The 15,615-nt window shown below is 42.3% G+C and overlaps 1 protein-coding gene across 2 annotated transcripts in view; it reads right to left on the reverse strand.

The window, feature by feature from the left end:
- Map4k5 (mitogen-activated protein kinase kinase kinase kinase 5) overlaps window positions 1-15,615 on the reverse strand; it is a 92,865-nt gene that overhangs the window by 71,523 nt on the left and 5,727 nt on the right. For both annotated transcript variants that reach the window (NM_001192016.2, XM_006240180.5), the window contains exon 2: window positions 117-174. In NM_001192016.2, coding sequence (NP_001178945.1) covers window positions 117-174 — 58 coding nt within the window. The remainder of the gene's footprint in view (window positions 1-116; window positions 175-15,615) is intronic.

Consider the following 15,615-nt stretch of genomic DNA (forward strand, 5'->3'; position numbering starts at 1 on the left):
TCTTATAACTATATCAAACACTGATAAAAATGTATAAAGTATTTTAATACAAGCCCACAGAAGGTGGGGTTTAACCCCTAGCAACAAACACACATAGACATTATATAAATACATACCAGGCTCCAATTTGATGATTTTTACTGCAGCTAATTCTCCTGTATGTACATTTCTGGCCTAAAAACGAAAATAGAAAAATTCAAGTTTGTTAGTTGTATAAATATTATTAGGTTCTAAGCTAATAAGTTGCCTATTAACGATGCTTTTAACAAAACATCAAACTCTTTACAGTAAAATGAATATACTCATTTACCTATTTAAGAATATAGAAAAGGCATAAAAATCTTTTTTAAAAATTACATTAGTCCCATCTCTTTTAGTATTACTTCCTACAATATTTTTTCTTTATATGTGGTTTATTTTCTCAGTAAAAGGAAAGAAAAAAGCATAGCCAGATTAGGGAAATACATCTGGCATTCTATTGTATAATACAGGACTACAGGTAATTATGTGCTGTACATTAACAAACAAATGACAAATGTTTCAAGTGACAGATAGGCTTACCCTGACCTACGCATATACACTGTATCCACCTGTCAGTCCTAACGTCTTAAATATATAAAATTATCACGTATCAGTTTAAATAATGAAGGAATGAGCTGGGCACCAGGGCACCAGCCTGTAGCCCTGACTACTGGGAGGCAGACGCGGATCACTTGAACTCAGGATCTGAGACCAGGCTGTCTGCATAGAGCAATGAGGATTTTAATAAACGAATAAACAAATACAATTTCCATTTGGCCAAAACCACAAAAACAAGCCCTTCATGTTCATTTTATATTATAATCACAACCACAAGCCACTAAATTAAAAAAAAAAAAAGCTGAATGATTCATATTTAAATACCCAGAGAAAGCAACCTTTGCCGTGCGTCCCCCTCCTGATCTACACATGTATGTGACTGTGCATGTGTGTGCGTGGTGACGATGATCCTCTTACTGTCTTTACAACATTTGCAATGCTGCAATCTTCTACCTAGACAATACAGTTTATATAACTTAGTGCTGCTGCATATCTAGGATTTTAACATTCTGCAAATACTGCCGAAGGAATATCCACCATAGCTTTTTATCTACCCAGAGCTTTGATCATGTCCTTCATACAAATCCTGAGAAGAAAAACCACTATTTATAGTGGTCATGGTTAAACTATAATTAGTGCTACAATGAATATCCCTGCAAATATTTTAGCATGAATCAGCTTATCAATAAAGTAACCTAGACATAGAATTCTTGGCTTAAATGGTATGTGGACTTAAAATATCTGTGCTTCCGCATTATTCTAAAAACTGTTTTGACACTCTGGAAATCAGTCTGGAGGTTCCTCAGAAAATTGGACATGGTGCTACCTGAGGACCCAGCTATACCTCTCCTGGGCATATACCCAAAAGATGCTCCCACATATAACAAGGACACATGTTCCACTATGTTCACAGCAGCCTTGTTTATAACAGCCAGAAGCTGGAAAGAACCCAGATGCCCTTCAACAGAGGAATGGATACAGAAAATGTGGTACATCTACACAATGGAATATTACTCAGCTATCAAAAACAACGACTTTATGAAATTCACAGGCAAATGGATGGAACTAGAAAATATCATGCTGAGTGAGGTAACCCAATCACAAAAGAACACACATGGTATGCACTCATTGGTAACTGAGTGAATAGTAGGCAAAAAGCTTGGAATGTCCAAGATATATAATTCACAGACTCATGAAGCTCAAGGAGAAGGAAGACCAAAGTGTGGATACCTCAGTCCTACTTAGAAAATAATCATGGGAGGTTGACGGAAGGAGGGACTTGGGAAGAAAAAAGGAGGGGGAGAGGAAAAAGGGGGGGCGGGATCAGGTTTGAGAGGACACGGGGGAGATGTACAGAGTCAGGAAATTGGACAAAGGTGTGTAGCAATGGGGCATGGGGATCTAGGGGTAGCCAACAGAAAGTCCCAGACACCAGGAAAGCAAGAGGCTCCCAAGACCCAATGGGGATGACATTAGCTGATATTCCCAACAAAGAAGAAAGAGAACCTGTAGAGACCATATCCAATGTTTGGTACGGCCCACAGTTGAGGGATGGGGCTACCTACCTTTCTCAAAAATTTTAACCCAGAATGTCTTCTGTCTAAAGGAAAATACAGGACAAAGAGTAGAGCAGAGACTGAAGGAAAGGTCATTTAGAGACTGCCCCACCTGGGGATCCATCCCATCTTCAGACACCAAACCCAGACAGTATTGCTGATACTTCAAAGTGTTTGCTGACAGGAGCCTGATATAGCTGTCTCCTGAGAGGCTATGCCAGAGCCTTACTGATACGGATGTGGATGTACACAGCCAACCATTGGACTAAGCCTGGGGACCCCAATGGAGGAGTTAGGAGAAGGAATGAAGGAACTGAAGTAGTTTGTAACACCATAGGAAGAACAACAATATCAACCAACCAGACCTCCCCAGAGTTCCCAGGGACTAAACTACTGACCAAAGAGAGCACATGGAAGGACCCATGGCTTCAGCTGCACATATAGCAGAGGATGGCCTTATCTGGCATCAATGGGAGGGGTGGCCCTTGGTCCTGTGAAGCTTCAATGCCCCAGTATAGAGGAATGCTAGAGCGGGGAGGTGGAGGGAGTGGGCAGGTGGGTGGGTGGGCGAGCACCCTCAAAGAAGCAGGGATGAGAGGGGGTAGGATAAGGGGTTTGTGGAGGGGAAACTGGGCAGGGGCTAACATTTGAAATGTAAATAAAAAAAATAACCAATAAAAAAATTAAAAAATTTTATGTGTTTGACATATAAAAGTACACTTTGTTCTTAAATGTGGGATGGTATATAACATACATGCTGATCTGAAAAACCTGAACTTGTCCTCTCATCACCTCAGTGGTGTGTGCCTGCTACCGAGATCTAGTGTAGATACAAATCCATATTGCTTTAAAAATATTTCTTACCTGCTATACACACTCCGAGGTGGCCATTCTACAACATTCCATACAGTAAACAGTCCATTTGTAGTTCCTGCTAACATCACAGGTGCTGTACATCCTTACTGATTCTGTACATCTTTTCACTATTTAAATTATGTCTCCTAAATGGTTTCTAACATAATAGAATTTCATGTCAAAGTTCATGAACTTAAAGCTGCTGTTCACACAAACTGTTAAAACAGCATAAAAACATTATATTCTGATGATTAACATCAGATCTCATTTTCACTGTGACCAGTTGTATTCCACATGTGAAAATTAAATTCAATTACTGGTAATCTCTTTACCTTTATTATTAGATTTAAATGTCAACTTTTGGCATAAGAATAGGTACTACTCAATCAAAGAGGCAAGAATGCTGGTAATTTGCTGGATTGAGTAAATCACACCAGAGAACTAAGACAAAGAAAAGGAACACAGAGAACAAAGATGCAGGAAAGACTGTTACAAAAAAAGACCCCGTGCCTAAGAGAGCACAGTGGAAAACAGGAAAGACAGACAAGCAGACGACAAGACAACTATCACTGTCCACGACGGAAGTTCCAGTGACACATGATGAGCTCACACAGTCCTCCTGAGTGGACTAAGAAAATTCTTTCATTCCCCATTCGTAGTTACTACTCCTCAAACCTTGAACACACTTAGGAAAAACGGGGAACAGAGAAGTTTCACAACCTTCCTGACACTCTCTTTTTACCCTTGAATAGAACTACCCATTAACTTCAGGTCTTGTAGTTCTTGCTACAATTCAGCATTTTAATCTGTGCTAGTTGTAGGAAGACTGGTTTGTGTATACTGAGCTGTCCACATACCAGTGAGATGACACAGAAAACACATGCTGATCAGCAGTTAATTGAACTCCTGTGATTCTTACCCAGTGGATTATAATGTGTGTTTTAGAACAAAGAGTCCACAATGACAATTGCTACACCTGGATTGCTTTATGGTTTTTTGAATCCTTCACATGTTATTTAATTAATTTAATTATAAAAAAAATTCAGCTCAGAAAGTCAAATGACTGTGTGCTGATCACACCAGGTGATGAGGTTCCTCTCAGAACAGGGTCCCTCTTTCCTTTTCAACTGTATCAGGTACTTGATAAAGTACTTAATTGTACAATATTTAACACTGACGACTTTAATTGAAAAAAAATCCACTGACATAATAATCTTTCACACTGAATTGGCGGTTTCTATGAGATTTTATTTATTCATTTCCTGATGCAGGTACAGTGTGGATAAATGCATGCTAGACAGGCCACATTTCCAGGTATTTGTGGCAATTTTTAATGTCACAGAATTTGATGTATTATACATTAAAGTTTTTCCACAGAAGAGTCTTTTAAAAATACTGGAAAACACACACACACACACACACACACACACACACACACACACACACACACGGCTAGAAACCTTCTAACATGTGTGAAATTCACCTTGAAGGATGGATAAAATCCAGACTAAATTCTTATCTCATCAGCCTATAGCAAAGAGAGGACTGAGTGCTTGTGTGCTTGCAAGCCGGCTCCTTTCCTGACTTCCCTCTTCGTCTAGATCTTTTAAACCCTTCACTAGAATTCTACAGAAAACAGGAAAACAACTATGGACAGAATGGAAGTTCCTTGCTGGGAAGAAGGGCGGAAGGATAAAGGCAGCAGAGAACATGGAGAGCCACAAGTAAGAGCCACAGAAGGCAGTCAAGCCGTAAGTAAGTCAAGGCTGTAAGTTTCAGGTCAGAAACACAGGAGACACTGCCTGACACAATTCCGGTCACAAGCTAGTTACCCTGAGACTGGTATCTCAGTCCTGTAGTTCTGAAGACTGACATCTGGAAGGTGCTCTATCAATCCTGTGAATGCGGAGAATACGGTACTCTAACTGCCTGTGTGTTGCTAGGACATGTTATAAGACTGAAAATAGACTGAACCACTTTAGTTTTGCTTTTGTTGATTCATTATTATTTTTGGCAAAAAGGCTATAAAACTATATCATAGAGTAGATTTTGTTATAAAAAAAAATTAAAATGTCAGCAAAACTCCTTTCTCATTTTCCTAAGGTAACTACTGCTGACAGTTTAGAGTGCATGCTTCCAGGCTTTGGATTAGGTTGGGTCTTTTTTAAAGATTTATTTTTATTTTCTGTGCATGGGTGTTTGCCTCATGTATGGCTTCTACCATCCACAGGCCTGGTGCTCGCAGATGTAAGAAGAGGGATTCAGATCCTCTGGAACTAGATTGACATGTAGCTGTGAGCTGCCATGTGGGTTCTGGGAATCAAATCCAAGTCCTCTTGAAGAACAGCCAGTGCTTTTAAGTGCTGAGCCAGCTCTCCAGCCCGGATTAGACTGATTTTAAGAGTGCACATGCAGAGACACGGACACTGAAGACTTTTGTCTGTTTCTTACAAAGCTAAGCGGTCTGAGCATCCACAATCTCTGCTCCTAGACGGTCTGAGCATCCACAATCTCTGCTCCTAGACGGTCTGAGCATCCACAATCTCTGCTCCTAGACGGTCTGAGCATCCACAATCTCTGCTCCTAGACATGTACTCAACAGAATGGAAAACTTACTTCTATGTACAAATGTTTACAACAGTCAATCCATAATACAATAAGACAGGTGACATTCATGATGTCTCTCAATAGACAAATGGGTCACTATAGTTCATCTACTGGTAATAAAGACTAGAGCCAATTAGCCATGAGCACAGATGGAAGGGCCTTAAACACAGTGTAAACTGAAGCCGTCAATCTGAAGACACTATCTGTATAAATACAATAAGGTATAGATATAATCCCACCTACATCGTAAGAAGCAGCAAAGCTTCGGAAATGGGAAAAACAACTACAACCATAACCACAACCTTCATACCAAACCCAACCAACCACAACAAAGGCCAAAGGAAAGGATGTTATCAGTGGTTAACAAGAGAAGAAGAAATGGACGCCATGCAGGGGATTCTGGGGCAGCCAGAGTTCTTTATGAGGCTGCAGTGTTGGAAGTACATCATCATGTGCTGGTCAAAAGCATGTGAAATGCTTCGCTAGGAGCAAACCTTTACTTAAAAGAAGGGATACAAACATACCACACAAATGCAAGACAATGAAACAAGGTGAACTTGTATACAGGTTAGGATAGATAAATACATTCTATGTATTGTCGGACCGTTTCTGTAACTATAAAAATGCACAAAGATTAACTCATCTAATAAGACACTTTCAAGAATTATTTTTTAAAGAATATACCTGTTCAGATATATCAATTTTTACTGTATAAACTAATGACATGGCTGCTCCTTGGTATGATTAATGTGAGGTTTTTATAATAATGAGAAAGACAGAGAGACAGAGACAGACAGACACACAGAGAGAGACAGAGAGAAAACAGTCACGTGGAGAGAGAGAAAACAGTCACAGAGAGAGAGAAAGAGAGGGGGGGGGGAACAGTCAGAGGCACGGGAGGGAGGGAGGGAGAGACGGGGGCGGGGGGGGGGGGGAGACAGACAGACAACAGTCAGAGGCACGTGGAAGAGTCCAGAGCAGGGACAAAGCGTAGACTGGCCATGGCCAGGGCCGTCTACAGGAGAGGGCAGATCAGCAGGGATAAAGAGGATAATGAGAGAAGCAGAGCAGAGTAAGGGGGCGGGGTGGGTGGAGAATGAGAAGGATGGGCTGTGGAGGGGGAAGCACGTGAGCTGGAGGGAGCTTAGGGAAGGGAGGAGGTGAGCAGGGTTAGGATGCCAGCCCTGACCCTGAAGTGTGTTAACAGGTGCTCTCGCTGCGGACCGAGCCTGAAGGGCAGCATGGGCTTTGATATGCTGATAGGCACTATGGGTAGCCACCCATAGACCCTTCCGCCAGAGAAAAGGGAGATGAATCTTTTGGTAGAGAACTAGTTCTGCACCTTCCGGAGGAATGCTGGCTTCTATCCAATCCCAGGAAACGCTCCTGTACCCAGGCTGTGCTCACTTCAGGATATTTGGGCTGCCTTTGAGGGCTTGAGGGGATGGCGTTTCACTTGGATCTGACAGTTCCTACCAATATAAACATACTGTTTCAACTTAATAACTAAAATGAAAAACGTTACGCCCAAGGACTCCTTTCTTTCTCCCCCAGTGTGGCTCAGAAAGAAACAGCTTTGGAAAATGTGAAAACCAACAGGGAAACTCGAGAGATGATATTTTAAAATTCTATTGCACTGTGTAGAAGCCCGAGTTTATGTAGTTACAGAAGTAAAAGCAAAGAGCCACAAATCTAACTCCCACTGACAGAGATATTCAAATGTCAGCTTGGACCGGGAGACATATTTCTGTTGTCTCTGAAGGAAAGAACTGAGGGGCAAATGTTTGTACTCTGTAATTTTCCAGCTGAATTTTTAAAACAGAAAGCAGTACCAGGCTCTTTTATAATGAAAGGCAAAGAGGCTGGGGGGGGGGGGGGGACTGCACATGCTCACACACAGAGAGACTTTTCAGATTCCATTCAAATCAAGTGATCTTCCAGAAACTTAACTATGCAATTTCATAATATAATCAAAGCAGTGCTGGATTTTGGAATATGAATTTTAAAGTCCACCACTCCCCTCTAACAAGTTATCTCCCAGTATACTGCTTTTTAAACTAACACACAGAATTTGAAGATTTTGTACTGTTTGCAAAATGAAATAAATTCCTACAGCACTCTTAACATATTAATTCCTATTTTAGTAAGTTGTTTGGTATAACAAGCAGACGAGCATGGTAAGCACCCAGAAGTCCAATACAATGTAATTATACAATGTAATTAGTGTAGTTAGACATCTTAGTTAATTCTTACAGGATGGCTACTCAGATTATTAGATGGGAAAGATAGATTCTTAATAAACGGGCTTTGCTCGTCTTTACATTAGGTACCGCATCTCACTGCCCAGTAACTTTCTCCTTGCATACTTTTAGCATTACAAAACTTCATGTAGCCAGCTGAAGGCTTTGACTTCACTTCTTCCATTTTTTTTTTTTAAAAATAACTGGAAAACAGGAGTCTCAAAATTCAATAAGATTCTTGATGTCCAGAAAGTATTCGGTAGGGTCAGGTTTAAAGGCCTCAGATATGAGGACTGGAATTACACTATAAAAATTAGCAACATAGCATCTAGGAGTTATAAAAAAAGGAGTAGTAGCAGGTTTATTCACAGAAGAAGTAACTAATTGCACCTCAGGCTTTAACGTTCTATGAGCAATCATTTAAGAACGCTATTTTTTTAATAAGTTCATTCATACCACAATACTACAGAGTACTTGCTATGTGCCTGGCACTGGCACTGGCACTGGCACTGGCACCAGTGATGTAACCTGTGCTGTCTTCAGGGAGTTTTTACTGATGTGTGTGTGGGGGGAGGGGGGCATCACGAAAGTAGAGTGCAAAGACACCACAGTGTATGGAATCCTGAACACTACAAAGCACAAGAGTGTTCTCAGCCCAGGCCCAGAGGATCGGAGAAGGGGTTCCCAAGGGGGAAATACATCCAAACTAGACAACAGAAAAGGTTTTCTGGGCGGTGAGAAGGTGCCATTACTGGGGTACGGATGCTGACACTCAAGGACAAGAGACAAGATGGTCAGCACCAAGAAGTCAGTGTCTGCCACTAACAAATCATAAGCCCACTAGGGGTAAGGACTGTCTGAAGCTCAGGACAGACTGCACCACTCTGTTTACCTGTGGCCATTACCCACTAACTTCTAGGCTTTTCCTCCTACAGCTTAATAAATAACCCAGGCAATTCTCTCTACACCCCCACCTGCCACCACTCCTGCTGATTTCAACGTTTAGCTCCACCCTCTCCGACCTCTCTCACTGGCTAACAGAATTTCAGATCCTCCTTGCCTGTTCGTATTGTGGGGTGTGTCCCAGGCTCAGTATACAGTGCTGCGGACTGAACCCAGGGTTTTGTGTGTACTAGGCTCTATTCTAAGCCAAAATTTCACAATCTTTTTTGTTTTATTTATTTATTTTGAGATGAGATCTCACTCTGGCTCCAGCAGCCTTGGAACTCGGTGTAGCCTCAGCTGGCCCTGGACTTGCAGTGATTCCCGTGCCTCTGCTCCTGAGTCTGAGGATGTCATGCACTGGCACATCCAGCCTCTCACACATACTTTGGCTTTCCCTCCCTCCCTCCTCAAATCTGACAATTCCAGAGATTCTTTCTGACGTGTGTGGACTTCTCCACAGTTGAACCAATCTGGACAGGAGGATCCTCTCTGGGGAGAAGTCTGAACTTGCAGTGCTTCTCCCATTATTAAGCAGAGAAACTCGGATCCTCTAGCCAAAATCTGAGCATTTTTTTTCCCCAAAAAGTTTTTTTTTAAAGATTTATTCATTTATTATATATAAGTACACTGTAGCTGTCTTCAGACACACCAGAAGAGGGGATCAGATCTCTTTACAGATGGTTGTGAGCCACCATGTGGTTGCTGGGATTTGAACTCAGGACCTCTGGAAGAGCAGTCGGGTGCTCTTAACCACTGAGCCACCTCTCCAGCCCCCCAAAAAGTTTTTAATTGAAAACATATTTTTCATATAATATACTGATTATGGCTGCCCCCCAACTCTCAGATTCTTCCCACTCCTCAAATGGACATCCTTTCTTGCCTCCTCTCATTAGAAGACAAGTGTCTAAAAGAAAGAAAGAAAAAGAGTAGGATTAAAAAGGACAAACCTGAATAGAAAAAACCAAAGGAACAGAAAATCAAAGAGCCAAAGAAAAAGCCCAAGAAACACATACAGATGCAGAGACACACATTGGCACACAGAGAAGTCTCCTAAAACACAAAGTCAGGAGCCACAGTACCAAAGAAAAGACTGGTTAGTGGGGGCTGGGGGAGTGTGACGACAAAGCACTATGAGACAAAAAACACCTCCGAGAATCCCACCAGGTTTGCTGTGTCACTGTTGGTGCGTTCCCAGAGAGACTGTGAGACTGTGCTGGAGAGAAAGCAAACGGTCCTCAACTAGAGACAGTTCTTATGGATGGGATGTCCACTTAGCACTGGGACCCCACCCAGCGCAGATCCGGAGGTCATGATTTTTACCTCCAGTCAACTAAAGCCTTCTACTCAGTCTGCAAGGACACCTATGTGTCTCCAAAAAGACTTCTAATCCTTTCCAGTACAGACTAAGTTTGCTAAAAGGCAACTTGCTTCAGAGGATCATCCAATAACTTCAGAAGAATGTATTCAGTTAGTGTGCACAGGGGCGTAGGTACAGTCCAGTGACGGTCTATGAGGTTGACACTCTCCTTCTAACATGTGGGTACTGCCGACTGAACTCGGTCAAGCTGGCTGCAGCATTTTTACCCAGTGAGGATCTTGCTGGCCAAAAGGGTTTAACTTTTAAAATAGGAACGATAATGGACTTTTAAGACACTGCTGATGGGTCAAAGCTTTTTAGGAAACTACTGGTCAAAATTCACTAAAACTTTAATAAAGCAAGTTAAGCTCTTGCTTTCCTGCCCTTGCTCTGTCCTCTCATCCCTTCCTCTCTCTCTCTCTCTCTCTACATACTCAGTGATCATGGCCGGCCTCTACTTCTCTACTCACTCCCCCCCCCCCCCCCGCCTTTTTCTACCTCTTACCTCTACTACTCTCTTGAATCCCCTCCCCATGCCCTGAATGAATAAACTCTATTCCATACTAAAAACCAACCAACCAAACAAACAAACCAACTTAAAAATCTGGTTCTAAAAATGTACTTGAATAATTGAGGGTCCACAAGAAGGATCTGTGGATACTGACCAGAACTTTGTTTGTAACAAGGAACTATATAACGGATTAAAAACCAGCAGGGAGGCCAGAGAGATGGCCCAGGGTTTAAATGCAATTTCTAATCTAGCAGAGAACTTGGCTTTAGTTCCAGGACCTGCATGACAGCTCACATCTGTTTGTAACTCCGGGTCTAGGGGATGTGACTCCCTCTTCTGTCTTCTTCTGGTGCTAGGCACGTACACATGAATGTGAAAAATAAAAATACACACATTTCTATGGGGAAAAAAACCATAGAATGGCATGGTGGTTTTGCCTTTAATCTCAGCACTTGAGAGACTTAGGAGAATTGGGAGTTCAGGGCTAATCTGGGCTATACCAGGATGTGTGTCTTTTACACACACACACACACACACACACACACACACACACACACACAAACAAAAAGTGGACAATCATAAATATGACGGAGTAAAAATGTGTATTTACTGAAACTAAAAGCTGGGCATTCCAAAAAGAGACATCCAAATATGTCTCTGTAACCTGTATTTTAATGGTTCCAATGTCTAGACTACCATCTCTGTCTCTTTGTTCTTGTTTGCTTTTTGTGACTGTGATTAAATATTCTAACCAAACAATTTGGGGAGGAAAAGAATCATTTGGTTTACAATCAGGTTACAATCAATCATTGAAAGCCGTCTAGGCAGGAACTTGAGAACTGAAGAGAAACTATGGAGAAGCAATGATTACTGCCTGTTCCCTGGCCTCCACACAGCTACATTTCTTATGCATCCCAGGATCTGACTGTGGTGGGATGCTGGGCTGGACCACTCTACAGTAATTAAGCAAAGGTCCCACAGACACGCCCACAGGCCAACCTAATGTAAGCAGTCCAATTGAGACTCACTCGGCTAACACTAGAGCCGTGGTTCTCAACCCTCCTAAAGCTGTGACCCTTTAATACGGTTCATGTTTCGATGACACTCAAACATAAAATTATTTCGTTGTTACTTCGTAACTGTAACTACTACTGTAACATAGATATCTGATGCGTGGTATATCTGATATGGGACTCCTAGGCTGTGTCAAACTGACAACTAATGAAGACCTATGTCCTTAATAAGAATGTCTTTATATGTAACAATGTCTTCCTGATAGTTAAGAATACAAGGCTATTTTAATTTCTTCCTGTATCATAGTTTTCTAAAAGGAACCTACAGTACTTAAATGCATTTTTTTTTAAAGATGGTGAAGAGAAAGCAGCTTATCCACAAGCTCCTGTGAGACAGTCCCGCCCATGACCAGCACACCTGCAGAAGAACCCAGAGCCCAAGCAGCTTTGCCTCAGGGTAGACAGTTATCAGCCGAGCCTCACGAGTGGCTAGTTTTACAGTGTATTAGTGTACTCGGGCCATGGTAACACACAGTTGTTACCCTATAGCTCAGAAAGTGGAGGCAGGAGGACTACAAAGCTAGAGAGTAAGACCTGTTTTGGATGTTAAAAATCGTCCACGCATGGGTGAGAAGAAGCCCCTGGTTCACAAGCTCACACTGGAAGTCTGCTCAGGCGGTCCTGTTTTCATTAGAGACAAACAAGTACTCTTTGATGAATAACAAGGATTTTGTTTGTCTAAAATGCTTCGTGTTTTGTTTAATTTATAATCCCACTGACAACCCAGTCCAGGGGACCCACTAACTTCCGTAACAGTAACCATACAGCCAAAGTTCCAAAGCAAGGAGGGCAAAAGGTGGCAGGGCAGGAAGGGGTCTCCCAGTCCGGTGGAGGAGAGCAGCAGGCTCGCTTGCGAAAGTAAAGAACTGAGCCCGAGTTGAGACTGGAAAGCAAGAGAATGAGAGAGCTGACCACAGAGTAACCAGGAGGAAACGCCTCTGCCAACGGGCACTTGTGTGCACAATCAGAAATTAGTCCCCGGAACTCTCCAGTCCCCAGCTGGGGAGCGGGCCTACCAAGCCTCACCGCAATGTGTACAGAGCTTACCACGCACCAGGAAGTGTGAAGGGGTGTACTTAAAGGGTAACTAATGAATTGAAAGATGCAGTTTATAGAAGGCCTGGGATAAAGAAAACAAGCAGGAACTGGGAGACCAGGAGATCGAGATTGAAGTCTTGGTAGTGTGCAGTCTGCGACCAAGGCAGAAGCAAGTTTCTTTTGAGTGAAATAGAGATGAAAATACATCTGACCCACCTCCTTTATAGGATTACTGAGAGAATGTACAGTAGGTTATGCAAACATTAGTCACTCTTAGTCATTTTAATCCGATTTTATTTTTATTAAATGTTGGATGGTGTGGGCTGGTATGATTCATGTGCTCAAACACCTGAGAGGATGGACCTGGCCATCAGACATCAGCTCAGAGTCTCCCAGGGAGACAATGACACTCAAGAGAAAGAGGGCAGAGTTAGCTATACAGCCCCTTTTCAAAGGTCACCGACTTCTCCAACTTAACTAGCACCTTGCAAAATCAAATCAGGATGCAAAAGCCTTCTCAGAGTACTAGCGAGCACCAACACTGAAAATGGTCCATGAGAAAAGTGCTTGCTCTGGTTTACCTGGTCAAGGGGAAGTTCTCATATTGCTAAGGAAGCCCCAAAAACACAAGTATCACTTTTAACAGGCTTCATCTTCCCTTTCCTGTGTTCTTGGTCCAAAACCGCAGTTTAAAGTTTAGAAGTGAAACTTTTTAATTTTTGAAAGCAAAACTGAAAAAAAAAAAAAAAACAACCCAGTCAATCTGTATTCTATCCTGTGTATCTATCTTCACTAAAACCACTGGAAATAAGCAAAGTAAAACGCTTCCTAAGAAAGGAAACAGGGGTAGGTCTGTGCAAGGCTATGGCGACATTGAAACTCAGAGCTCATGCCTCGAGACAGGACTGTACCACCCCACATCTGTCTTGTCTACGGCAAAAGATTTCTTTCATAACTTTCACATTCTATGCAAGTAGAGAGACGTTTTGAAATCATTTGCTAGCTCCCAGCTATAGTTCAGAATCATCATCTGGTCCATGTTTCCTTTTTGATCTTAAAACACACTTATTTCTGAACTGTAAGAAGGATAAATACTGGGGCTGGGGATTTAGCTCAGTGGTAGAGCGCTTACCTAGGAAGCACAAGGCCCTGGGTTCGGTCCCCAGCTCCGAAAAAAAAGAACCAAAAAAAAAAAAAAAAAAAAAAAAAGAAGGATAAATACTAAGTAAGATCTTAGCCAGATGACCTATTTACAGTAAACAGTTACAACACTTCATCTCAAAAAAATATATATATTTTTCTTTTACAGATTTGTTTATTTACTTAGTCCATGTGAGCACACCGTTGCTATCCTCAGACACACCAGAAGAGGGTATTCAATCCCATTACAGATGGTAGTGAACCACCATGTGGGTACTGGGAATTGAACTCAGGACCTCTGCAAGAGCAGTCAGAGCTCTTAACCACTGAGCCATCTCTCCAGTCCCCATATTTTATTTTCTTTCTTTTTTTTTTTTTTTAAAGACTGATTTATTTTATGTATGTGAGTATACTGTGGCTATCTTCAGACACACCAGAAGAGGGCATCCGATCTCATTACAGATGGTTGTGAGCCACCATGTGGTTGCTGGGATTTGAACTCAGGACCTCTAGAAGAGCAGACAGAGCTCTTAACCACTGAGCCACTTCTCCAGCCCCGTATTTTATTTTCATAGTAATATACTATTTAACATAATCTATGTCAGCAAGGTATCACTGCTTAACAAAAATGTAATTTACGAAGAGATTTTGAAACCCATTCCTTCATCTTTTACTGTTACCCTTACTTCCAAGCTACTCCCTCTGCAAGCACCAATGTGGAATTAGTCTCTCTAATGCCAGTGTCAGGACCCTGAGAACACCCTTTAATCACACCCTCTCAACTTCAAGGTCTAAGGCCATTAGGATTCCTGATGGACTCTATTAAGATTTAATGAGTAGAGAATACTCACAGAGCAAGACAAAGAAGACAGTGACATATCCTTGTTCATAAAATCAGGCTTTAAATATTATATTAATTACAATAACTTGTGGTTCTTTTCCCAAAAGTCGTATGATGGTAACTTTTGTCTTGGTTTCAGTGCCTGCCTCTGAGTTTGCAGTTTAGTTGTGGAAACAGGATCTGAGGATTTGATAAGAACAGAGAGGTACCCTCCACTCCTCTGACTACTCAGAGGAGCACCAGCTAACTCCCTCGCTTCCAAGGCTTTGCTCAAATCTCACCTCAACGAAGCTGACTCCAACAGTCCCTGTTAACTCCCGGCCCTGCCTGCTGCATCCCACCTGGCATCCTCGATCCGAAACCTGCTCAGTTATTTCTTGCTCATCTGTAATCTCTCGAGCACAGTGTGCATGGGTCACCTCTCTCCTGTGTGTATAATACCATCTCCCACGAAGGTAGCACTCTTTGCTCATGGCATCTGAGGGCAGTGTCTGCCCTGTAAGAGGTCCTAGCAAACAGCCCTTCGTTCTGCTCTCCCAGTTCTCCATCGCCGCTCCTCATCAGTCAGTTCACCGCACTCTAACCATCCTAATGGGGAAAATGGGCTGGCGCTCGCTGGAGGAGCTGGCTCTGGCCTTCTACCATGTGAGTCGTGGGGATCAAACTCAGGTCACCGGGCTTGGCAGCAAGAGTCTGTACTTGCTGAGCCGTCTTACAAGTCCCACACCTCCACACGTGATAAACCTGTGACTTTCCAGGACAGTGCTCTCTGCTGCAGGATCTGTTCATTGAACAGATACTGTATACTGGCCCAATGCTAGACTAGCTGATACAGTGCTATACCTAAGGCCACTGCTTTCATGTAGCTTTATT

Source organism: Rattus norvegicus, chromosome 6, assembly GCF_036323735.1.
Source record: "Rattus norvegicus strain BN/NHsdMcwi chromosome 6, GRCr8, whole genome shotgun sequence".
NCBI classification, from domain to species: Eukaryota; Metazoa; Chordata; class Mammalia; order Rodentia; family Muridae; genus Rattus; species Rattus norvegicus.